At 37.9% G+C, this 27,113-nt stretch overlaps 3 protein-coding genes across 4 annotated transcripts in view; 1 reads left to right on the top strand and 2 right to left on the bottom strand.

Annotated features, from left to right (window-relative positions):
- Positions 1-1,494: 1,494 nt before the first annotated feature.
- LOC124180557 (succinate dehydrogenase assembly factor 3, mitochondrial) lies at positions 1,495-2,156 on the bottom strand. The gene is made up of 2 exons (XM_046566207.1): positions 1,814-2,156; positions 1,495-1,708 (listed from the first exon to the last, which is right to left on the bottom strand). The coding sequence occupies exons 1-2, from the start codon at positions 1,988-1,990 to the stop codon at positions 1,529-1,531; spliced, it is 357 nt and encodes a 118-aa protein (XP_046422163.1). The 5' UTR covers positions 1,991-2,156; the 3' UTR covers positions 1,495-1,528.
- A 755-nt stretch (positions 2,157-2,911) lies between these two features.
- On the top strand, positions 2,912-7,846 carry LOC124180555 (UPF0547 protein C16orf87-like). The gene is made up of 4 exons (XM_046566205.1): positions 2,912-3,200; positions 4,042-4,230; positions 4,516-4,744; positions 4,918-7,846. The coding sequence occupies exons 1-3, from the start codon at positions 3,150-3,152 to the stop codon at positions 4,741-4,743; spliced, it is 468 nt and encodes a 155-aa protein (XP_046422161.1). The 5' UTR covers positions 2,912-3,149; the 3' UTR covers position 4,744; positions 4,918-7,846.
- Positions 4,095-27,113, bottom strand: part of LOC124180552 (monocarboxylate transporter 13) — a 28,342-nt gene continuing 5,323 nt past the window's right edge. Inside the window, exons 2-7 of one of the 2 annotated variants that reach the window (XM_046566198.1) lie at positions 25,587-25,799; positions 24,464-24,616; positions 10,070-10,285; positions 9,774-9,900; positions 9,370-9,549; positions 4,095-9,207 (exon numbers count right to left, since the gene is read on the bottom strand). In XM_046566198.1, coding sequence (XP_046422154.1) covers positions 7,986-9,207; positions 9,370-9,549; positions 9,774-9,900; positions 10,070-10,285; positions 24,464-24,482 — 1,764 coding nt within the window. In that variant the 5' untranslated portion in view covers positions 24,483-24,616; positions 25,587-25,799 and the 3' untranslated portion in view covers positions 4,095-7,985. The remainder of the gene's footprint in view (positions 9,208-9,369; positions 9,550-9,773; positions 9,901-10,069; positions 10,286-24,463; positions 24,617-25,586; positions 25,800-27,113) is intronic. The other variant, XM_046566197.1, reaches the window with a different exon arrangement.

A 27,113-nucleotide genomic window follows, 5' to 3' on the forward strand; every position in this document is an offset into this window, starting at 1 on the left:
CATGACATTCCTTACGGAAAAAGGTTCCAAATTTACTCAGTTTCTCAGCATTCGAATTTTGTGGATTAAATTTGAAAGTATCAAAACCTAGTAAAAGTTGAAGTGATACTTTAATTAATTTTTCCGTTATTTTAAGCTTTTTATGGTTCTATGCGACTGAGTTGAAACTAACGAATTACGTTGTGCTTCCATACTTGTCACTGTGATGAAATATTTCCAAGTCAAGTAGCTGTGATGGTATTTTCCATTTTTGTCCAAGCACAATTTCGAATTGTATTAATGTACTTATCGGTGATCTTTATTAAAAGATTCACGAATGAAAATACAGATATTTTAATTATAATAATACAGTGATATCAAGTTAGCAAGTATTCTAAACCGTGTTTATGATCGAACTTTCGAAGGGAAACATATTGCTCATAATTCTTGATTACATGTTGATATATTTTTGAAACAACTTTAACACGTCTATCACTCGTTTTATCTAAGCTTTTTAAGAATAAATTATAATTATGGTCAGACATGTTGGTAATTAATATTTTTTATGCCTGATCTATCATTGGAGATAAATATTGCTTTAAGTTTCTCTCGTTCTTGTAACATTTGGACACATTGACATTTTTTCTTATGCATTTGACATTTTTCATTAAATAACAACCAAGTTCACGTTGTCCAGTTTGACTGAGCAATGAACAACAGGTACTTTTATAGCTGAAGCTACATTGATTTGTGTGTATACAGCATATAAGTAGTAGATAATGATCAGTAAACTAATCGTGAGAGGCTGGTTTGATACATATGTTGACATGATGTGTGACTTGATAATACAGTAATTAACTTTAGAGGAACGTGAAAAATCACTTAATTTCTTCAATGTTGTAATATAATTTTGAATTTGCAGTGATCGTTGAAATTTCATGACAAGTCGTGTGAAATTCTACATGCAATTAGATGGTTTGTGAATGAGTTTGTTATGATTGTTGATGCATTAAAAGTAACCGTAACACGTAATCCTTATGGCATTAATTTTATCTATATTGAAGATGACTATGTGATGATTAATTTGACTATTTCATAGTGAATTAATTTACAACTAAGGACATTTATCAATCTGACACATTACAAAATAAAATAAAATACATTAAACGTAGTGAAAGGCAGGATTTTAACAAGGATATCTGGAAATGAATTGAGTGGTTTTCTAAATATTTCAAAATTTAACATAAATAGTTGAATAATTCAACAAAAATACAACTACGTTTGAAGCAACATTATGTAGCTTGTTGTCAATTTCTTTGAATTAACCAGATTTGAAGTATGTGAGTGTGAAATGGATAAATAAGTATGGATGAGAACATGCATACAGTTCCAGAATATGTGATTCCTGAAAAATTCTAAAATGCATATGATATTACTTTAATATTTTATAAAGTCAGGCCACATTTTCAGGAACTTGACAATATCCAGGATCACTAGACATTTTATATATACTACACTTACAGAGGGTAACAACCCAGTGCACCTATGATTAAGTATCATTACTCTTTTCAACGTGTTTTCCAGTTGCCGTCATCATCAATTCATAGAGTTGCTGTATTTGCTCATCTCTCATTTTCTCAATCGCATCCTGGTCCAAATCTATACCTAATTTTTTGGCTTGCTGTGGTCCTCTAAGTCCCAGTTGCTCGGCAAGTTTTGTAGCATAATCCTGAAATACATCATTTCTTTATTCAATTGCAAAGGTATAAATAGCGGTGTAATTTTAAATCGAGTGATCAAACACAGCCAGATATATTGCATTGAGGATACTTGCAGCCCACTCTGTCATGAAAACTTGAGCCTCTGCAGGGTTGCAATTTTTATGCCGCCTAAATTCATCGCGGACGTAATTATTGCCCAGAGGTTGAATTTCCAACGGTAAGCCGCGGTGAAGTTTCAGGATAGTTTTGTATAAAAACTTCACCCGTTGCACATGTGAGGTTATGTTCATTTTTGTAAGTAACTAGTCCGCTAAACGTTGCAATAACTAACAAAATTTCCTCATCGAATTTTACCATAGGCGAGCAGCATCATAATGAATTTTTGCCGGCGATCTTTCAGATTGCATTTATATAATTAAAAACACGCAGCCGCTCTAATCTCGCAGTTATGTATTCTTCGTGATATTCTTGTTCAACGAAACGAGCGCTCCGAGTGTTCAACATGACAATCATTGAGGAGATTTGAACAGTCGGTAATTAAAATCACAATATTAAATGAATTCTCGGTCCTGCATCTGATGTAGAAGTGCGAAACACTCGATTAATAAAGTAAATAGTCGATACACCTATTGCGTTAAAATTTATTTTCTTACTATTTCGAATTCATCCAACATCTTGACCATGTTTCACGTTTTCGTTTACCAGTTCTTGGCAAAATCGTAATAAGGGCAGGAATTATGAGGGTAATTTCAATCGGTAAGAAAATCTCTTCGTATGGTCACTCAGCGAACGGGTTTAACTCAGGTCTGAAGTATAAAAAGCGGATTACACCTAAATTCGAATCAGTTGCGGCTGGAGTTTGCGGTGCTTTGCAGGGCCGGTGAGTTTCCGGTTATTCATTTATTTGGTTATGGTATTTTTCTGAACAACTTTTTGTAGATAATATCTGTCCGTTACATTTCCCAACACTTCAGAGCATTAACTGACTGCAGTAGTTTTTCAATTACCTCAATTCTGTCTATATTTAGTATTTATGCCTATAATCTTGAAAGTTCGCAATCGGTCACCGCCGATTCGGCATCACTCAAGTTCTTCGTCTGCTTCTCGCAGGCTGGCCATCTCATCTCTAATTTTAAACTCTGAAAGGCCGTAAAATGATTGCATCGACGACAACGACAATTATGTCTATTATTTCATTTTATTTATGGGGCATTCCCTGTCAATACATAATCGTCGTTGTCGTCGATGCAATCATTTTACGGCCTTTCGCAGTTTAAAATTAATGATGGGATGGCGAGCCTGCGGGAAGCAGACGAAGAACTTCAGTGACGATGCCGAGTCGGCGGTGACCGACTGCGAACTTTCGTGCATAAATATTTTCTTGCGATCGTGAATTTAATGTAAAATATGAATTGAAATTTATAGTGAATTTGAACGAAAAATCAAAAAATGGCCAAAACTAAAACGATAAGCAAAGGTTGCCCGAAATGTGAATTTCAGGTAAATTTCAACTTGACTCGTATTGCCCTTGTTTACATTCATAACCTCTACTGCCCATTGTTCACTTTTCAAAATAAGCTGTATCATTTGTGTATCCGCACTACTTATTCACAAAATTCTCAGGCACGCCTGTCCAATGGTTTTTCACACTATTTTGAGTATGTCAGTTGTATTCAATTCCTTATCCCAAATCCAGTCATAAATACAAGAATAACTCTCAATCTCCACACTATTCAATAACAATGGAGATATCAGAATGCCTTATTGTTCGCTGTTGTTCTCATTCGTTAGGTATATAATGTTGATATTTTTATTCCATTTTAATTTTCGACTATCACAATGCCTTTTCAGATCTAAAATCTTGTTAAATCTTGCCTTTTATGCTTACTGGATTCACCATATCAGATATACATTATAAATAATAAAATTATTCTTCAATTTAATTTCAAGAGCCAATTGCAGAATAAAATTTTATTTTCATGCTAATTTTATGGATTTATATATATATATTTCTATCGAAAGGATCGGATTCTCTTATCTAGTTTGTAAACAGTATGAAAGTTTCTCTACTACGCAGAAATATATGAAAATTTCAAGCATAATAGTCAAATTGATCGAGCATTTTTGCAATTTGACTCAAGAACAATAAATTCTAGATATATAAATTTCAAGAAACTCGATGATCTTTGTACAATTTAATTGAGAAACTAAAACTGTCGTCTTAGATTGTTTAGCAGTAACTTTTAAACATACTTTTATACTTGTTGAAAATGAGGAAACTGAATTTTTGTTACTTTAATTATCATAACCACTATTCACCCGATGTTTTGAAATTTTTTAGGTCCCTGTGGCCTGCAAGGCCTGTCCTTGTGGCCATTCGTTTTTCAATGCACGTCGGAACTCGATTAAGAGTCCTCCAAGCCCTGAAGGAGGGGTAATGAAAACTAGACGAACAAATCGCGTTAAGCGCGAGAAACCTAATTACTACGACGCTTTGGAATACGATAAGCAAACGAGGAAAAGTGCTAAGGTATTTGACTTTCTCTATACTGAACTTTTGTGTGAAAGTTACAAAACATTTAATAGATAAGTCACCTGAAATTCAATTAGAATATATTGAAATAAAGAACTTGCATACTTTCCAGGCTTACTCTTGATATCATTTTATCCAAAATTTACCGTCATTTTATTTAACTGAGGACTACGAAGTACTTTTTATATTTTTATTGCAGCGAATTTATTTTCTTGTTATCACACCTAAAGGTGATGTGACGAAATGATCTGTATCTAATCATTTGTATCTTTCGAATACCAGATTAAGCGCGCCGCGGAATTGGGAAACGATATAGACTGTAGGCAGCTCAATAAAAAAAAGAAGAAACGGGGTAAAGGCAAGGGTAAAGGAGGTGGAAGCAGCGGAGCAGGAGATGATGACGATGAACCAGAAGGTGTCAGTGCACTTTCACCTGATAAGCAGCTCACTTGTTCCCTCATTTTACAAGAGTTGAATAGCAAAATGAGTATGGTTGCATGGAAACCATGAGGTGCGTGTTTGGTATTGTCAAGTTTTTACGGACAACTATATTTGCTAACGAATTCAGAAATTTTATAAAATATCTGTTTTTTGTTACGTTACTTGTGATAGAATTTACCTGTTCATGTCTTAATAAATCAAAGCATTGGTGTTTATGTTACCGTCATTTCATTTCTGTTATAGAAAATATACGTGGCATTTTTTAAATGCGCTAACTTTCAATGGAAATACAGCGATGTGACGCTGGGAGCAGTATACGACGATCTAGAATTGGTATTTTTTCGGTATTCGTATCTTGCATTGGGCTGTTCAGCCTTATACTATATATGAGCAGTTACATAATTAATGTAATTAATTTTCCTGGTAGACTGTAAACTATTAAATATGACTTACAAAATGTCCTTCTCTTTCAATCCTGAAAAAGTTACGGACCAAGTAAAAATACGCTGACAAAGTTTTGTATCGTTAAAATCATCTATAATCACCAATGAATTTGAAAGTAATCAAAATAAACGCAAATTGTTGAACTCTTACTCATGAGTTGATAATGGACAGAAAAAAACGCATGATTATTGTAAGTACGATGCAGTATAATCACGCATTTTCAATGTTTGTCTATCATACTATGAATTAAAAGTTCGCAATAAAAATCTGAAAGACATGCATAAACACCGGTAAAAACTATAATATTTATTTGTTGAAATATGTAGCCAGTTTATTATAATTTTGACGATGCAAATGTGTGTCTAATCCAGAAAGTTCATTTTGGATTCATTTTCAAATTTACTACATGCTGTGTGATTTCAAAATTGCGGCAATATCAAATCTACTTTTGTCTTGTTTGTTACAAAATAACTATTAACTGTTTTCTTCTCACGATAACATTGTAAATTCTCATTGACGTACTGAAATGTTAACACTATCTTTAAAAAGTGAATATATGACTATTAAATGATGTATTTATGTACCCAGCCAACTGACTCGTGTACTTTGATTTCCCCACGTTTAAGAATGTACATAGGTATTTGTTTGTAGAGTTTGAACAATTTTCAAATAAGTTCTATGTCAAGGACCAGAAGTACTACAAGAATATGAATAATTTATTCTATTTCTGTAAGGCAAACAATGACAAACATCGGTCAGCATCTTTGAACCTCTGGTAGATATCATTTGATTTCTATTGATTTGAAAAAAGATATTATGAAATTTCACCGACAAAATCTGTAAAATATTTCAGAACAACAATTATGTGACCAAGTACTTGTACGTAGGTTTTCTCCACACGGGTCAATCCTATCATTCGCAATATTTCAGAGGATTTAACTTCTAACATTCTCGTACGTATGATTCGATACCAATTATTTTCTCTAGACTAAATGGAAGTACATTATGTAGAATGCAATCTAGTATTCAATTGAAATTTAGTCAAACGTAGCTGCATGAAATTAAACATAACAGTAAATATATATTTCAAAAACTTCCCGTGTAGTCATCATCTCTTACTATATTTGCAAGCAAATACAAACTGTTTATAGGCACAGCCAGAATTATGTTCGGGTATGTGAACGTACTATTCAAGCCAACACATTTCAGTAAAATCAAAGAAATACAATGCTGTACTAAATTACAATCCGTAATCTTTGTTCATTATTATTATTATCATTAGACGAAAGGCGGTCTCTCGAAACTGTTGCTTTTGTTTTTTGTTTTTTTACCTACAGTCACAAGTTTTGTTTTTATACAAGTGAGAGCGGCAATAGTAAATACAAAGCCTGTATGGCAATTCGTCGTATATTATTTTCATCGTTTTGCTCAAGTATGATTAATCTACAAAAATTTGAATAGGTATTGTTGTTAATATTTGATACCTTGGCATGCGAAGAATAATAATAAAGATACGAACGTGCTGAATTATACATACACACCCCCATCCATTATACATCCATACATATACTACACTTAAACTGACTGATAATTATACCAGCGCTGATCATCACCTAATCATATAACATAATTCGTGCTGTAACATCTCGATTATGTAAGTGTACGAAGTATTTGGCTTTTTAGAAAATTAGTTTTATTATAAAAATTGTAGTTAAATAGTCATTATAGTGAATACTTCCCTATCGAAGTTATGACAGAATGTCATTGAAATTTATTGAATCTCAAATCATAGACTGTCTATGCCTTTTTGCAGAGATCGAAATATAGAGAATACATCTCTCGTATGTATATACATTATACATAAACATCATCGTTATACCCCTTATACCTACACGATGGTATACACATGTACTGACACCTATTCAACGTATTCTAAATACGTTTCTTAAATGTATATAATACTTTCTATATAAAAACTTCAGTGGAGTTTATCATTATTATAAGTAATTTACAGGCACCGTATATGTATGTATATGTAATTTATAATACCTATACTGAATTTTTAAATATATACATGAATTATATAGTTTGCGGAAAAGTAGTAATTAAAATTACCGATATTTTCTCGCAACATTATACTTTCGTACTGTGCTGTATAATTAGATGTTTGATTAATTGTGAGATGCGATTACTTACAGTGAATATAGAAGGTAAGAGAAAGTATAATAATAAAATCAGGATCGCACAAGTTTAAGCATGACTAAACTTATTGCAAGTGAGATTAGCCACGTGTATACTATATCCAAAATGAACACTGCTTATTACAACTAATATACCTATTATAATATGATTTGTTTAATGATTTGGCGTCCACATGACATTATATTATAGAGGCAATTATGATTTGGCGATATAAGTGTCAGACATTTTATACGCGATACATATATAATGTATATGTATATTATGGTAGCGATTTAATTAATCTACTTGAATGATCCGATGACGATCGCGTTTAATGCGTGCTGAAGTTGTCTTAGAAATTGACATATAAAATATAATTTTAGTCCACTACTGACAGTGCGATTGTAGTCATACGATGATAAGGATAATTGTTAAAGATGTAATAGATGATATACATATAGTAGGTCGCACTAAATCACAGAGTTTGCAAACTCACTCTTATCATATCACTTGCGTAACTTTCGTACCACCATTATAATATATGGTATAATTGAGAAAAAATGTTTACATATAATATACGGTAATATGTATCATGTGAAACTGAAGATTAAATATTTATCCCTGAACGTTACCGCCTCGAGAATACGATCTAGGATCAAGAATGTGCGCGATTTAGGGTATTGGTGCTATAATTTTTGTGCGGCAGCTTGCTCGTTAGCTAGATCTCTCGCTTGCTTTCTGTAAATAAAGGGTACGAATCCCCAAAGTGATGAACCAGCAACGAGTACGAGGCCCAAGATGGTAAAAATCGGACCATAGCTCCCGATCTCTTGGAAGACCAATCCGCATATCGGTGGTCCAACCAGCTGTATGATACCGTTAACAAAAAGTGATATCCCGTAAGACGATGTGAGCTTTTCCATCCCCAACATGTCTGCCATTATGACGGCTGTAATACCGACGTAAATTCCCGAGGAGAGGCCGAAAATCGCGCAGTAAACAGCCAGCATTGTGTAGGTGGTGGCGAAGGGCAAAAGAGCTAGTGATATTCCGGAAATTAGAAGACCGCCGACGAAGTACCAATGCTTCGGCATTATCTTGATGTCGGACATGGCGGATCCGCCGATTCGCCCCGTTAGATCGAGGATCGATACGATGGACAGAAGCAGAGACGACATGCTCTTGTCGAAACCGAGCTTTATCGCGTAGGCGGGAAGAAGTATAACGAAGTTGGTATAGCTGACGGCGTTGGTCGAGTTCGATATGAGAATTACCAGATAAATGGGATCCTTCAACAGACTGACGTCGAAGAACTTGTTCTTCGACTCCTGTTTCTCATCCAATTCCCCCGGTTTCTTTTCCGGTGACTTTCTGAAGGTGCTCGATATCGCGTTCAGCGTCAAGGTCGAGGCGTGCTCGGGGTGGAGGGCCGACAGCGTGCTGCCGTGATACGGCGTGCTTATGTAGTTGAAGGACGAAGCGCTCGGTGACCTTGGAGGTGCTCGCCTACTCCTCAATTTACAACTCTCGAAGTCACCCCGCTCAGGAACGACGTGCAGTGCCGGCGTGCTGTGCATTTGCCCGGCAGCAACGTCCTTCCCGACTGGCATGCTCACCTTTCGTGTTCTACCCTGAACCGGGGTGTTCCGATAGTTTTCCAAGGCCACGCTCGAAGCGCTCTTCGGCACCGTCGGATCCCGCCCGTTCGATTGCGGAACTATCAGCAGACTCGTCGGGTTCTTCTCCTCCTCCGGCGTCGTCACGTTTATCGATATTCTATCCGCCTCTTCCGGGTCCTCCGTGTCCTCTGGACGTTTCGCTGGTACCAAGTGCTTCTCAACCGGGTCGTAAAGAAGCGCACAGGCCCAGACGTTCAGAGTCAGAGCGCCCATTATCAGCACGGCACCCCTGTTTTTGTGGAAAAATTTAATTTTCAGTTGTATTCCGCAGACGAAATCGAAAGTGATCTCAAAAGGCGGAGAAAGGTGGTCGAAAGGTGCTAGATGTTATCAGGAACCACCTCCTGAGGTAAAGAAAAATATTAAACTCTGTCCGTTGTTTTCATCTTACCTGTAACCGTACTCTCCCAAAAGTATTTGGAGCACAGGTGGTAAGAATATTGATCCAAGGGCGCTCCCAGAAATACATAGACCGTTAGCAAGTCCCCGTAATCTCAGAAAGTACGATGTGACTATGTAGACCGTTGGCGGGAAAGCCAAACCTGCACCAATTCCCACGAGGACTCCGTAGCTGGTGTAAAAAGTTTTTTTCTCATCAAATAAAATTTGCTTTTACGTATAACGTGTTACAATTCGGTGTTATTTCAAGCACTCGAAATCAGTATTTCGGAAATAGAACGATCCACGATTATTGTTTCAGGCAAAATACGTCATTTTGTACTATTCTATTGGTACAAACGGTTTACACGTTTGAAAGCTTTTTTCAAACAATTCTGACAAAAATGTGAAATTTACCTCACGCAAAGATATCCGACCGAACTTGCAAAGTAACTCAGCATCATTCCAGCTGCAGCGAATGTTCCACCGATAAGTGTGACTGTCCTGTACGAATATCTCACAGACAAGACGCTGGACAGTGGTCCTAGAAAATCAGAGTGATTATAGTTTTACATCGACAATAATTGCGCATGGTACACCAGTGGGATATGCATGTGTATGATCTAATGCATTATGTTATTTTACGCAAGATTTCAATAAATTCTGGGAAAAAACATGATAGTAAGAGGAAGTTTTTGTGTTATGTAGCTTACCGAGAGAACTGTAGAGGAAATAACAGAGAGCCGGAATCCATGCCGCAGCAGCTGGTGAAGAGTCGTTGAAGACTTCAAGGAACTCGACGAAAAGCACACCGAACGATTTTATTGTACCCGGGATTAAAACATTGACGGTGACGGAAGCGAGGAGCACCAGCCATCCCCATCCTCCATCCGGTGGCACCAGTTCTCCCTCCGCAGGCGCAGATTTTACTGTAACGATACGAAAGTCACCGATAAATTAATACTTTGGTAGGCTTAGTCCTTTGCTCTGTAGGACAAAGATGTTAACGTAGAAAATTGGCGTGATTCCAAATTTCCACTATAGAAATACTACATAAATTACAACTATTTTGCATAGTTTTTTCTAATGGAACTGTTGACTCCACACGAAAAAAAAAAATGATTCATTACACCTAAACAAGTTTTCACCAATCGTAGGTCTTGCACTGTAAAAACAAATGGTTGCAACGATAATCCTCAAGGAATTTTCACAGTCTTGTGTATTTCTTATCACGAATAGAATTTGGAATCAGCAAGGATTATAACTTGACATAACTTCGAGTTGTTGCTGTGTGTGGCTTTGAATAACTATACCGTGAACTTAGAGCGAGTTCAAAAGACATTTCGGAAAGCAGCGTAACCGACCTGAGGAGGGTTTAAACCCTGGATTCACCTTGTGATGAATATTTCAAGTATACAACGTATAAAGATGATTTATCTTGACCTTGGGAGATTTGTTGATTAGAATCAACTATACAACGTATAATTCGTATGTTCTATATTGACCGAGGACACAGAGTTGGGTGTATAGAACAAATACAAGCGTACGCAGTCTACCTGAATACTGTAATTCGGAGTATCTCGAGAATTACCTCGAAAACAAAAGCCCTTGGAATTGTATTAATAATAACTGGATCTCATCCGTCAGTTCATGAGGAATTTTTTAATTGCACGCGGTTAACGATGAATAAGTTGTTTATTATAGCCTTCGTGATACGTTGTAAAAACAAAAAAAAACCACACATCAATTCTTATCGTATTTTGTGGAGGGATCATGCTAAAAAGTTTACGAATCTGCTAAGATGTATTTTGCACAATCCGAATAAGGTTAACGTGGATTTTTTTTCCGTGCAAACAAAACATCTAAACTGAACTCGTCGGAGTTGGCATAACGGATATCTAATAAAACAGTATAACCGTATGCGAGAGGTTTGAATACATAAAAACGTTGCGTACTGCTTATAATACGTATCACATATCAAGGAATATATTTAACCGTTCAACGGAAACAAGATTAACTTATCACTTGAAAACAGGCCACTAGACGTTGTTTCCAGGTTGTCCGAAGTAGCAATTTTATGGCTATGTCACATGCTCGGACCAATTCTGCTTAACAAGCAGTTAAATTTACGTGCTGTAGTATTAAATCCCATGGAAATTTTCATCTCAATGGTATACCTATGTATACACATATACATATGTGACAGATTGAAACAAAGGCGAGGTAATTAATTCGACGAGGCTGCACACGCTGCGGTGCAGAACACAAATATAACATCGGAGAGAAATATCGTCATAAATTCATGACATAAATACCACTCCTCACCGAATACGTTATTTGCCGAGGTCACGTTAACAAGAAAAGGTTAATTGCAATCTGAGGAGTCTGCGGGTAACGTAACTTTACACCACGATAACGTTGCCATTAGTCACCCGAAACTATACAATCGACGAGTAAATTAAATTTGTCGAAAGTAAAAATGAATTGGAAAAATTAGCGTTCATTGCCGAAAGGATCTCGATAATTTTACTCCAATTACTCCAATAAAATATACTTGACCAGTGCTTTTCTCCTTTGTATTTGACTTGCGAAATCCACGGTTCTTTTCACACGTCCAGTAACGTTCATTAATAGGTTCTCTGCAGTCTTTACATAGAAATTTTGCGATCAACGTATCGTTTGTTTCTCCTACCACTTGCGTCGCTAATAATTGGCACATGAAGTTTGATTAGAAACGGAACTCGGTCCAATTTTGATTCCATAAAATAGTAGCCACTGGAAAACTGAATACACATTACTGTATCACATGTAGAATATGCATACGGCAGCAGTATCGAAGCTCACAAAAGCCGCCGGTGAGTCTGCCAAGTGCATGAGTAATTCCCTCGCACGTGGCGGGAATTCATCTACTTTCCTTTCACCTCTAGGTAAATAAATAGAACAAGAGAAGGAGAGAGTAGAACGTCATTGCTAATTGGCAAGTGTCCAGCTGGTGTCGATTCACCCACGCGGTCAAACAGGTGGAACGGATTATATATTTGCCTGACTCTCGTATATTGTACGGATGGATAGCGGAAAATCAATGCCTGTGACCAGCTTTCGAATGACTCTCCGATAACGAACTCCGTCAATAATTTCAATACGCATATTTGTACACTTGTCATGTAACCTTTCAATTTTTCTTCATCTATTCATCTAATTATTAGCTCGGTGTCATTTTCTTAACCAATACCACCTAAGCTTTATGGAGTAGACAGCGATGATTAGAACATCTTCGTTGAAAAAACAACAAGTGTTTTAATTTTTCAAAGCGCAGACGGCACGGCTCGCTATAACCTGCGTCTTGCTGACAAGGTCGTAGCAAGTCGATACAATGGTTTAGTCACTTACTGTCTTACTCTACTATGCGACATGTGTCAATACATGTTATATCTCTCCTCGTGAACTGCGAAGTTCACCGCAAATTTCAAGGTAAAAAGTTTAACTTCGACACGAAGCTCTCGGTGATACTTTATTTACATTAAGCTTTTTTCCGCCCAGCTTATAAATGAACGAATTGAAATTTAATGAAAGCAATCTCCAGTTATTCTAGCCACACTCCATCATTCGTGATAGTTTTGTAGTTCGGATCACTTTGCTGATATAAAATTATACGAGGTGTTTCAATTTCAATTTCAATTGGAATTTCCTGTATATTCTACAAATATTTGCAATTCATGGTTTCTACTTGCGCAATCTTGCCTGCAATGCATCGGAAAACGACGTTCTGCACTTTTTAACATGCGTCACGACATACGGGCGTGAATTTCTGGAGTAGCAGGACGCGTGCCGCATTTCAATACATATTCGTCGATTTCTACAGTGTTGGTTGATTTTGTTGTATAATTATTATGGGAATTTGCTTCCTCGAGACAAAATAAGGCATCATCTTTCATGGCTATCCGATGTCGAGTCCAAGACTCGGATTGTCAATTTGTCGTGTACCGAACCTTCGTGCAGTTAGCGATACAATTTCTATGTCGATCTGAGTCGCGAAGAGAATGGAAGAGCGAAAGCGTCGCCTTGACCCACATACCGTTTTACGTGCGCCCACTTAAACCATAATAACTAATCACGTGGAAGCAGTCTGTAGGTATATAAACGTGCCCAAAAATTGCGTGCACAAAATGATTTACCGACTCTCACGATCAGGGACGATGAACGTGTTTGGGTGTGTCTCGTTTTTTGATAAGCCCGTGACAACGAGAACCGAAGGTTTTCATATTGGAACAACATTAATTTCGGACTTGTGATAATTGCGAGATGAAATTTCAGCACTGATTATTTCATGAATATCAAAAGTCACTGCAGTAGGCATTGGAGACACGATGCAGTGATGATATACCTCGTCAGCGTGATATGGCTTTTTATAAAACTGTCCTTGATAATATAATACGGTCAAACAACGAATCTTCGATTACGAATGTATTATTGAGTGCAACAGCGTTGTACGTGTAAAATGTGTATTTATACAGTGGCAGTCGGCTGATACGATAACTCAATTACGGAACAATACCAGACCGTTTTATTACGACAGACAATGAGTAAAATACCACTTGAAAGATTATGAGTAGTATCGTAATTATTCGAGCTGAAGATAAGAATTTACGCGAGAAAATTTCAACAAACTTATATAAGAAGCGTAGTTTCCTTTAAATCTTTCGAGATTATTCGTAGAACAAACGTGGAAAGTCGATTCAACTTTTAATACCTAATCACAGTAACTTCAGTTCCGCGGTATGTGTGCATAAAAATTTGATAAAGTTTGTTGGAACAAGTGATTGTGATATAAATTAAACAATTTACACATACTGTTTCGTTAGCAAACAGAAGTAATAAAATAAAACCGCATTCGTTCTTATCCAGCGGTTGACGACGTTCACGGAGAACAATGTGCTCGTTAATTATATATCTATAAACATTTGATCGTACGTATCGTTGAACAGCCTTCTCAATGCTGCGATTGCATAAGAAAAACAATGAGTCGATCGCGTCGTTAGCACGGAAAATTTTTTCATCCGGTAACCGAACAACTCACGATCGAGAGTGTCAATTGCAGTGGAACGAATGTCACGAGATTCTGACGATTCGGCGGATCGGCCATAGCAAAGTGAATATAGACAAATGAGAATTATACTATCAGAGGTATCGCATCTCCAATGATTTTTATACAGCAATTAATAGCATATGCCAGACTTTGAATGATTGAAACGATGAAAGATATCGACGATCAGTCATCTTCGGCGACGGGACACGGATCGCAGTCTTTGATATCATCGCTCGATGACAAATCGGTGACCCCTATTTCCGTGTCATCCGTATTCGAACCCTTTCCAGACTCCCCGGCACCGGCACTACGGCCATCGGTCGTGATTTTACTGGCACCGGAAGTGGCTCCGAGACTGTCAACCATACCGAGACCGAGTTGATGGGAGGGCTTTGAGCTACCAGCCGCTGATAGTCCAGCGTCGGTGGCGGTTTCTTGCTTCCTTGTTTGGCTGCCTCGGCCAATGTCTGTTGCCGAGAGGACGACGAGGACAACGGCGCACACAGCGATAGCCAAAAAGGAGTATATCATGCTCCAAACGAAATTAGACACGCAGCCCGAAAGCTCGCTGTATATCATCCAGCCGAGGGAGCAGCATATCAAAGTTACACCGAGCCAACTTGCTCCCCGCATAAGCTTGCAAGCTGTTCTGCCACAGCGTCCACCGACAGATCTAAGCCAGCAGAGTCTACCGCTTATAATGCTAGGGTCAGTTCCTGTTTCCTGGCAAGACGGGTAGCTCAACTCCTGCTGGCGTCTCGCGTTCCCGCAATTAGTGCAACGTCTCGGCATCGCCAAGCCGTATGTTTAATATATGGTCAATGACTTCCAGGGACGAGTGATGCAGGTGGCTATTTCGTCCGGCAATTTCGATGCACAAATGTCTCGATATTCTGCAACTCGTCCTCCTCTAAGAGCTCGGCATAGTTGTTATCAAGGACATTGGCGTGATCGGAAATTGGAGATAATTTCTTCCCAGCACTCACGTCACCTTCTTCGATTTTAAAGAGAATCTCGTAGTCCCCTTGAGCTTGATTATGGTTTTTGGCAAAATTCTTATACTCGATGACGGATTTCTCCTCGTGGTGTAAAGCGTTTTTGCAAATCTCGCAGGGTGGCGAATCTTGAAAATCCGTCGTGAGGTCAGCCGCTGAAATATACTGGTCGATTTCGCTTTCCTTTGGTTTAGGTTTTGGACCACGGTAGCAGAGACCCAGATTAAACGAATGGTGGTGCACGGATGAACGACGTCTCGGTGTTGGGTTAATTTCGCTTAAATGAAGTCTGAGACGGTTAACGTTGCGGGTTCTTTCTTGAAGGATAACCGACAGGACCAGAGTCAAAGCCAGAATATAAGCAGTCAATCTGTTCATACCCGAAGTGAAATGGGACGTCGTCTCCAGACTCTGAGAACCATTGAATACCTTCGACTTGATTTACGTACGGTTTTAAGGACACGGGACGATCCGAGACGCTCTGCAAAAAGCATCATGGGTACAACATTTATTTCTTTCAACGAAGGTCGGTGATAAATTTACGGATCGTTTTTCTTAGCGATTTTTGCTTTTATCGCAAAGGCAAAGGGTCGACGAATTGCTTATATCATGAATGGACCAAAAATCACGCTATCAATCCACGGGCTTGACGCAATGTATCACCGCTTAACCCGTCGACGAGGCGTTTGTACCCGGTATTACCTTTTAATTGGACGATAACATCCGGCCGTCTCAAAACCAATTTCTCCAAGGATTTAGATTATAGTAGATTCCAAATATGACTTCAGAGTCGTTCAAATTTCGTCCGCGGATTGGTTGTCTTGCAAGGTAAGCTTTGTGATAAGGTTTCGACAGTCAGAAAAGCGGAATTGGTTCTGTGCACATTCTATGCGTATTTATCGAATACCGAAGTGTGTGAAGAGAATTTTTATGTGAATTTAACCGAATTTATACATCTTGAAGAAAGGTCTACAATAAATTTAGTTTAATTTGGTCGAAAGATAAACGAGATATAACCGTTGAAACTTTAGTTGACGGTAAATTATACCCGATGAACGGTTGTTTCTTGGCTCGAACAAACAAGTCGATCGCACTGGCTCTGATCTCACAAGAGGTCGCACTTCCTGTTACGCAAAGGTTGAAAAACTCGTTAACCGTGCAAATAAATAACCGAACTTGTGGAAGAAAATTGTCTGTACGTAGAAACGGTTATTTTTATTCATCAATATACTCGAAGCCATAACAAAGCCGCTTCCAATCAAACGTGTGACTAAAAATAAATATACTCACACTTGTCGAGATCGTTTCGAAATATCGTACGCATCATGTAGTAAATGTACCTGAATATCGTAGATAAGATATCCAAAAGAGTGACGGCTACGCGATCCATTTTTATATAACAAATCTAGATACCGGTTCATCCGTATTATAAATCTTTCTCCAATCTTAATTACCTCGGACATCCCGATCAGGCGTGCCTGTAGTGGCAAAAAATAAAAACTATATAATACCTATTTATACACGAGCTAGATAAATCGAGTAATCGAAGTACAGAACGAGAAAGAAAAGAAAAGTAGTGCAGGTTATTCGTCCAGCGTCATCCTCTACTACAACTGCTATTCTGCGCTTCCATTCGAGTTCACCGTGTTTATTGAATCGGCACCGCGAAGCCCAGGCTAAATCATGTTTCCCGGGATTCGATTTTACCCGTAAATATATATATATATATATATATATATACGAAATTACCTATCACGACTCGGATAAAATCTCTTCCATTGACAAACCAACCGTAAATCGACCCCCTTTATACTGCACCAAGTGAAAGAGAAATTGGTAAATTTAAAGCTGTTCCTACTGCCCCTATAATAGCGCTATTACAGGACCTCGGTGAGAAACGACGAAATCTACTTTGATTTTTTAATATTATTAAGCGCCGGTCGATAAACAGCCACTTAGGGGTTTACTTTGCAGACATGAAAAAGCGCTAGAATCGGGCATGCGTTGAATAAAGGTAATTTGTGCATTACAATACGGTTATGACAGTCTTGAAACCTTGGCACTTTCATCTGCAAAGTTGTGGAAATTGTGATTTAACATTCTAACAACATTGAATGATCGCAGAGATTTGGATGAACCAGTAATGCACTCATTGCCACGCATCGAAGAAATTCAGCATCGATTAATCACATTTCCAACGTTTTCTGTGGCTCCGATTTGCACGACTGGTCAAAAGAACACGATTCGTTTACCGGAGCACATTTAGTACAGCCTTAAGCACGAGGGTTACAATTAAAGACAAAATTGATGTGAAATAAAAAAGAACCGTTACACAAAGCGCAGTGATACGCGTAAAGCATTTTAGGTGTACAAAAAATGGCTCATAATCGTCATCATCATCATCGTCGTCAACGACGAAGGCCCGAGGAGGTTTCAAAATCACAGTGCTCGAGCTATTCGTGAGAAGGATGATGAAGTTAGATAAAGTTATGGATACAAGCAGCACATAAGTTATACATGTAATATCGAGTTTATAGACTGCTCGACTTCCCCGTTATTCAGAACCCAGAGGTTGTTGCTTCCTGCACATGAGTCACGATACGCGATGTGAGAGGTCATTCAGCAGCTCGCAATGCAATCGCGCACTGGAGTTGCATTGGCCTGTTCTGCATCGGCCTTCAACCGATACAGACTGTGAGAAGGAAGCGATCGATAGTTTCTGCAAAAGTTTACATGTTTATGTAGACTGTAGACAGACGCAGAAAATAATAATTATTGAGAGATTGTGCAAAATTTTTTTTTTTTTTTTTTTCTCTTCAACAATCAATAGTGTAAATTCAAAGCGCTATTTCCGGTTTCAAGTTTCAACCATATAAATATTGTATAATTTCTTCTTCCGACTTGGGAAGTAGACGAAGGCGACTTTTCAAATTTTTCATTATTCATGCTCTTTTAGTTTCAGCACAGCACGGTTCGTGCCTCGATGAAATTTCGAGGAAGCCGCAGGTCCATAAATAAACGTATTTACGGTATGTAAATGTGAAGCTGCGCGTATGTAGCTGTATCCAGAAAAGAAGCAATGCATAATAATTAAGAAGGAAGTTAGCAGCGGCAAGGTAGAACGAGTGACGTCACTGCATATCTATTGAACTGAAGTATTGTATATAGAGGCTGGAATATGAGGGCGATGTATAATGTAACATATACCTGCACATCGATCGGCCCTATAAAGGAATTGCTAACCTTCGTATAATATTGGTTTTATATGACAAATTTTATACCCGCAGCTTCGTAAGGTAATAATAACGATAATAATTGCATCGAATAGTGACAGTCTAATGTCTACCGAGATACAATAAATTGCGTCGTCCGACAAGTTAAACTAAAATTTCCGATCGAATATTGATAAAGTCGATTCGTACGCTTGGCCTGTTTTTGAGACTTGGTGTCCTGCACCCTGCCATATATCTCATGCTTCCTATTTTAGTCTGCATGGAGAGATTTTTTACGCATCAAAGAAAATAAATTCAAGTTGCCGCAGCAGATTTTACGTCTAGAACCAGCGATTACCATAATAATGAGCATTGAAATGAGGGATTGAAATTTTGAATTTGAAAAGTTCCGGAAGCACCGAATACCGAATTTTTTGATGGTGAAACTTAAAGTAAAGTAAAAATTAACTTTCGGCATTTTACTCTACCGAAACATTATTTTTCGAAATCTTACATTTCGGAACTTTGAACCGTCGGGTTTCCGACCATTCGAAACTTTGTTGCTTCGTAAAAGTTTAATTTCTTTACTTCAAGTTTCGCATCTTTTCAAATTTGGACCTTCACCCTCTCTCCCTCCCCCAAGTCTTGCAGAATGCATTTGTCTCTAAAATTACACCATTGTAATCAAAACTATCGTAATTAGATTGTGCTTGATTTGAAAAGAGGAATCGCGGTCTCGGAGCGTCTGTGAATGGAAAGGTGAGGGGAAAACAGGACAAAGACGTCGGAGCCGTCGGCACCAGTGCTTTTAAAAGCCGTATTGCATGGCCCGACGCATTTCTACATCGATCCGGTGGTGCGCTTCAACGAAAATGTGCTTTCTTATTCGACTCACCGCACGTTGTCATTGAATAAGCGTCTATAATTTCTCCAGACATCTGCCCGAAGTCCTTCTCGCATCTTTAATTGAATTTCCTGTCGGATTAATATCGTGTGACAGTTTTGCAGAAGCAGAAAATCGATTTCTCTTTGTCGTCGCAGCGTTGGTGTGTAATAAAAAAACGTGAATTACTTGTAAGCTTATAATTAGGTCGCGACATCATTGCCGTTCGACGCGCATCGCTAGAAGGTTTTTTAATCATCTTGATCGAAGCTGTGGCTGGAATATCGCTTGAACCCGGCTGCAGGCGGTGCAGCGCATTCACCATATGTAACTATTTTTTGTGTTTACCTAATCCCGTTCAAGGAAGATGTTAGGTTAGAGTATAAATATGTCGGCACAAGACTTAAGCCAAGGTTCAATGCGCTCAGGGAACGGTAACAGAAGTTGAGAAGTTCCATAATAACTTCTCTATAATAATTACGAGGTTGAAGTTAGCAGCGTTATCGTTGCGAAACATTGGGGAAAAAATCATTTTCTTCATACTTTTAATGTGACTTTTTAAGGAACGAAGATTTCAAAATAAAATATGCCTACGTTTTGCTGTATTACTGTTTAACAAGTATCAACCAATTGCAAAATCACGGAATAACGGTTTTTTCCTCAGCTTAAATCGTTACAATATCATTACTAACTTCAATATGATGATAACATACGCGAAAGAGATGTAGTAAAGGTGACTTATTTCATACAAATAATTTTGGTCCGTCAAATTTTGGATCGGAATAAAATGAAAGTTCAAAATATTTTTGTAAATCAAGGATGAATGAGTCACAATAACGCGTTAACGCGAGAAAATTAAGAGAAAAATAGATGAACAAGCAGCAAGCTTCAGGGAATGAGTCCTAAAAAGAAAAATAATCCTATAAAATTTCGCGCTCCGCAACGAGAATCAGAGGACAAAGAACAACCTGTGCCTTGTTTAAGCTCGCTGAAAGCACTGTAACGATGCTACGTAAGGCATCGATTGTTGCCATGGGCCATGGGAAAAAAAGGGTTAGGTTTCAGGGTGCATTTGCAGGCCGGTCATTGTATCAGCGACGTTGGCCGAACTGCGACGACGATGGCGCGGGTTTATTCCATTTGGTCGGCGGAAATTTCCACCGTCGCCCCGAGATATCTGGAGGCAGTTCTCTTTAACCGCGGCCAGAATTATTCAACTGTTTCGCAACAGCTCTCACCTGGCTCTCGATACGCGGCAAAGATTTTGAAGGGTTTGCGGAGAGAAGTGTGAGAGACACGGGGGATTGGAATAATCCGATTCCGTCCCTGGTGAAATTAATTCTATAAATTTCTGTGAAAGTTTCTACGAATTTTTAAGGACATTTCTACGCAAAGGTACTCTAGGAACTTGTTGTTAGATTTCGTAACTTTATGTGAGAAGGTATTAAAAGTGTAAGAGTTTATAAGGAAATCGAGAGTCGAAGTCGAAATTTTCTAGTACAAAGACTTTCGGTGTTTGAACACAAATTTCAGCGATCAACAATCTGGAAGTAATTTCAGTTTGCACAAGTTGATGAAAAACAATTTGATCCTTCACCCTGATGTTAACAATAAGCGTCCAAGTTTGTCAGAGACGTTAATTAAGCGAACAATGTCTATGCGTAATTATCTATAAAATTTTTCGCTCAAAGTTACGTTTTATCGATAAAGATGTTTCATTCAAGATTTAGAACGGACAAGCTTGCGGATAATGAAAAGACAGTACACGAGATGTGATTGTGGAATGAAGAAAATATTACGGGAAGTCAGGTTCAAATGTAAATAGAGATAAGAATTCTCAAGTGTCGACGCGTACATAGAAAATAGCGGAAAATTCTTCTCGGCATTTACAGGTTTTTATGATTTACCACCAATCTAGAAATTGAAGTCTAGACGTCGCGCTGTTGAGTTTTTTCAATATCTTAAGGCGATCCAGCTGTACCTGCTCGTGTTTAACCAACTGAATACCCTAATGCAAGATACGATTTAACTGTTGAAGTGAAATAGCGCTTGCTATTGGAATCGATCAAAATTTGAAGAAACCTGTTCGCCCTGTCGTTAAGGTAGTGAGATAAAATAGCAAAATTGTGCAGATTCTAATCAATATTACGTATACGAGTATATTGCAAGCGCCGTTCCACAATATCCAAATTGTTGAATGGTGAATGGAAATTCTTATTTACCTCATTATATTCAATATTAATCTAAAAACCTGCACAGTCATGGTAATTTCCTCAAGCATTGTATAGCTCTTGAGCTCCACTTCAAGCCGAAGCTTCGACTAAACGCTGTCTTGCTTCACATATGGCACATGTTTTAAATAAACCACAGCTGATGGCGAGTACATGGAACCATAGCCTATTTAAAACCGTACCATACACTGGTAAAATTGTCTGTAAACATGCACTGCGGAGTCGGTTATACTAATTTTCTCTTAATTTCTATTCAACCAACCATCGAAACCATTAAAATAGTCTGATTTTCGAGGCTTTAATGGCGTGAAAAAGCTTATCCACAGCGAATAGTACGCGCCAATGAGTAAACCGAGTTGGTCTCGCCACATCTTCTCAGTGGATATACCAACGCGTTTACAGTCTATTAAATTGTGAGCTCTTTCGATTCACCGAGCACGTGAATTGAGACGTGCCGCGTTTTTTACTCATCCTACAACTTACGTCCAGACACTTTGCGTGACAAATGACGCGTAAAAGACACTAAAGCTCGCCGAAGAAGACGCTAGAAACCTGCATGACTTGGCATCGTTCGTCTGTGTCAACGGCATGATGTTTACTCATAACTACGACACTAGTTTGCTCAAACTGACAGTTCCCACCACGATACAGTTCGTGAGGTAGTTTTCCGCGTCGTAATTTGGAGTAAAGCAGAAAGGAACGAGACGCGACGAAATACTCACGGTATTCGAAGCTGGAGGATACCAAAAGTTACTCGAATATTGGTGAAAACAGATGTTACCAAACGTCGTTATCTACCGCCTTCTCGTATTTCACCATTCGTATGATTTAGAAGGATACGAGAACCACGACCGCGTCCTTTTTTCTCTCCGCTCTTGGAACAGATCTGTTCGTGTGCGGTAGAAAATAAAAAAACAAAAAATGTAGAATTTTTTACCCAAATACTGGGGATACTTGAGCCTTGTCAGTTATGCATTATATAACGCATGCGTTGCAAGTGCATTTAACGAAACCTTCGTGCCTCTTCACAATAGCATAACAACAATAAAGCGTTAGCTGTAACTTTGACATAATGAAATTAAATTTACTTTGGACAAACACGACGTGACGTGAATATAAGAATGAACCATATACTGATGGTGGGGGACCGTTTAGTCATTTTTTTCTTCTTCTCTACACAACTTATCCATCACAGGTCTACAAAGAAAACTTTCGACAACTTGATAACTTCAGGCTATCCATATTATATGTTATATTATATATTATATTATATATTGCATTGTCATTCCCGAATTTGACGCGTCATACGGAGGAAATATTATACTGCATGCGATCCTTCCGCATAAAACGGATATTCGTTCTTATCGCTTCTTTACCGATAAAAATACACAATTTTTCGAGTAGGGTAGTAATGAGGTTTCTGTTGTCAAAATTTTTTAGTTGCTCACCATGTTTTAACGTGCTTTATATTTAAAAATTTATCTATAGAGTAATTTGCGTTAGAAAGCTTTTCACGCGTGTCCAACGAAACGATCACAGTCTGCTTGACCAGCCGTGACACGAAGAGGGGTGAAAAGGGTATAATTGGATACTTGATAAAAGGTCACGGTCAAGTTTCGTGCTGACCATCACGGTCCGTATATGCATATACCTACCGGTATATACGATACATCTCGGTGTAATATGAAATGTGCAAAAGCGAGTAATTCGTGTAATAAGCGAACAGACGGGTATGTATACATTATACATGCAAACGAGTCGCATCACATGCAACGTGCTTGAGCTCTGTTATAGTGGTGTAATTGAATAAAATTGGTTATACTCTTTGATTCGGTTTAACAAAACCAATTTATCTTTAGACACACTCAACCAATTTTCTTCGTTATGCAAAATAAGTCGAAATTTGTGCAGCAATATCACTTTTTATATTCGATATTTTGATAATAACATGAAGTTTTTTTTCTCAACGGGAATGGTAAAACGTAATTGAATTATAAAAAAACAAAACCTATAATCATCCCACATAAAATTCTTTTCTTTCTTTAAATCACGACTTTGTCTGCATAAATATTAGGCGCGGTCAAAGAAATTTTCCGTGTCCCTTGAATAAGTTTACCGTTTATCCAAGCTTATATTTAATCAAATGTAATGAAAGGATGATTGAAATTCAACCTTGGAGACGATGAACGCTTTCGGGTAAGAATGTATATATATGTATATATATATAATGACTTCCAAATATTATTTTACCACGATTAATCTTCAAGATAATGATGATAATTAATTGCACGGAAAATCGCAGCGCAATGGAATGTTATTTCGCAGAACGTTTCTTTTTTTTTTTTTGTAGTTCAGCTGTTATTCTATCATATCATGCAAGAATTACAAAGATAATTATCGATGTTGCAGATAATTCGTACGTTTAAGTATTACATATTTTATACCGAGAGTGAAACACTACAGGTCATTAATAAAGAGTAACGTTGTTATTGGTTGTAGATAGTAATCGTCGAATGTATAACGACCTCCGTTTCGCAATCGACTTGCGATCTCTCAAGTTTGTTGAATATATTATACATGTACTATTATAAAATAGGTGCAAAATTATGCGTAGTCTTGTGAAATGCCCAAAAGTGAAAACACGCGAGAAGACAAGTCGTAACGTCTAATGATAAGCAATTTTTAGTTCCATGTTCTTACTAAGCACGGTCCTTGTCATGTCCCACGTGGGCGATTGCGCAATCTCTGCTGCAGGACCTGCAGTTGCCTCTGGCTACTAGGAAAAGCAGCCTTATACTTCTCAATGGTGCTGCAGGATTAAGGTCGAGGCCACATGTCATCCCGGTTCCGTCTCTTCCGTTATACAGAGTAAATGTCCTTATTTTTAACGTTAATATTTGCATAAAAAATGGCAGGTGCCATTTATTTAGGGAAATAAACACAGGGTAATAATTCAAACTGACAATTTATACTCAAGCTGTACGATTTTAAAAATGTCGTTCGATCAATGTTGATAATTCTATAAATTGTAATACGGTATAATATAAGGTGTGCAGCAGCACACTGAGAAAAATATTTGTTGCACGGTCTATAATTGTGATTCTTTGATTCAACAATGAATTAAATCACCCGCCAATTTTCACTTTTATTTGACCTAAACAAATTGCTCGTTACTTATACGAAGTGGTTTGAAATTACATCGATACGTTTTCGCATTGAATAAATCTTTTTATTTATTTTTATCTACTTGCAGTAGAATCAAAAAATCAAAGTAAATGAATCTTTTCCTCAGTGCACAAATTACGCTGTCAAATTAATCAAACGTCACGATACAAAAAGCCACAAGTCATCGCGAAGAAAAGTCATATCAATTCATCCGAGAACAACGGAAAAATCATGAAACGGAAGATAAAGTAAGAAACATAACAAAAAGAGCTAAAAAATTTATACACAAAAAAAAAATCAAAGAGTTTAACCGCAATAATTTGTATCGTACACACGTAGCGTGAGATTAGAAACGGTTGAGAAAAAACCAATTGGATCAAAAAAGATGAGTCGAAAATGTAATTAATTAACATCGTCGTCGCGGCAGCCATGAAATGAGCGATGATCAATTGCACCGATTTCACCGCACCCCGACATTTTATTTGCATATACTATACATAATATGTTGTATTATATGTAGGGTAAACGATGAGCAAGTAAACGACGCCCCGGGATCAGCAACGGTGCGGCGATGGTGTAAATTATCTGATCGAAATGAATTTTTTTTTTTGCTAGTTTTCCTCTCTCTCTCTCTCTCTCTCTCTCTCTCGGCTCTTACTTTCATTTATTCTTATTGTCAGTCATCTCCCATCCAACCATCAGCCAAAGAGAGACACACACGCGAGTCAGAGGCCTCAGGGGTTGCTCCTCGAGTCGATACGTCGGCCACGGAGAGCCGCCCGCGTTGCCTCCGGCCGACCACTACCAGCTATTGCTACTAGGACGTCGCCTCCTCCACCTGCCGCATGGCGGCGCTGGCGTCCTGCGCAAGCTTTGAAGGAAAACAAAGGAAAAGCGGTGTATAAGTATTACCGCGGCATACTTCGCTGCATCACCTTTGTGCAGACCTCCGATTATTGGGAATGAGGCTGATGTTAGTAACGTACGTTACTGTAACGGAACATCGGCGGCAAAAAATTATTGCTGCGGGGTTTTAGAATGATTTTTCGAAAAGATGGCTTTTCAAAATTACAGTATGTTTTGTTTGTCATGGGTTTACTAAATTTCGGATAATCCCACAGGGGCTAAGTAAAGATTGTTCTTAAGCATCCATTTTTACAGTTACTCTGTCAAAGGATAACACCAAACGCTTACCATCATCTGAATTTTGATATTATGAAACAGCTCATTTCATTCGCAAATCAGCTCTTCATAAACCATTTTATTCGTGTGATAATAATATCGGTTCAATAATAAGGCATACTTCAAGTCATCGTTTATAATTTGTAACAACGTAATGCAATGCCTCTTTAAAATTGGTTTTTCCAATTTCACCAGCTGACTGTGAGTAGCTGACAAAAATCAGTGTTCACGTGCAATGTTTTATGACGATGGGGGTTGAAAATAGTGCTTCACGTTTTCACCAGTGCGGTATTTTAGCCCGTTTAAAATTATTCATTCATTTTTAATGCAGGCAACCAGCCGACGACCACGTGCCTAAAGAATAAAGATTACACTTATCGCGGTTAAATTTTATCATGTAGCGGTACAAAAGCAGGATGAATTTGTTGTTAGCTCGATTATTTACTGCTTAGTTGGAAGAAATTGATAAACGTAATCTGCTTTGTATGCATCCGTTTCACCAAATTCCTGAGGCTATCGAGTGAAATACATGTGAAGGCATGTTATAAATTTTGTAGGGATAAACTTTCCTCGAAAAATAGTCTGCGAGATTTCATAAGTTTACAAGCCTGTTAGAACACACGTGTCAGATTGGGAGAAGAGCTGCATTCAACGGAAAATTTTCGCCATGCCTATTGAATGATAATTTTATGCGCATTACCGGTTTCTAATTGAGTCACATGAGACTATACAAACAGCGATTTATACGAAGACAGTTACACAAGAACGTACAATAAAAACATCAGGATTAGTCATATAATGGGAAATAGATGGGATTTTTTTGAATTCTGCATAAAGCATGGAATATCAGATGACGCACAGGGATCTGATATGGAAAAAAATAAATAACAGAAGAGGAAAACAGATATATGATAGCGAAGATAATTCGCTAATTTGCATGCGTAAGAAGTTTCAAAAGCTGAAGTTTGGGTGGATGGGTAAACAGATTAAATTTCGGCTTACT

The sequence above is a fragment of the Neodiprion fabricii genome, chromosome 4, assembly GCF_021155785.1.
Source record: "Neodiprion fabricii isolate iyNeoFabr1 chromosome 4, iyNeoFabr1.1, whole genome shotgun sequence".
Taxonomy (NCBI): Eukaryota; Metazoa; Arthropoda; class Insecta; order Hymenoptera; family Diprionidae; genus Neodiprion; species Neodiprion fabricii.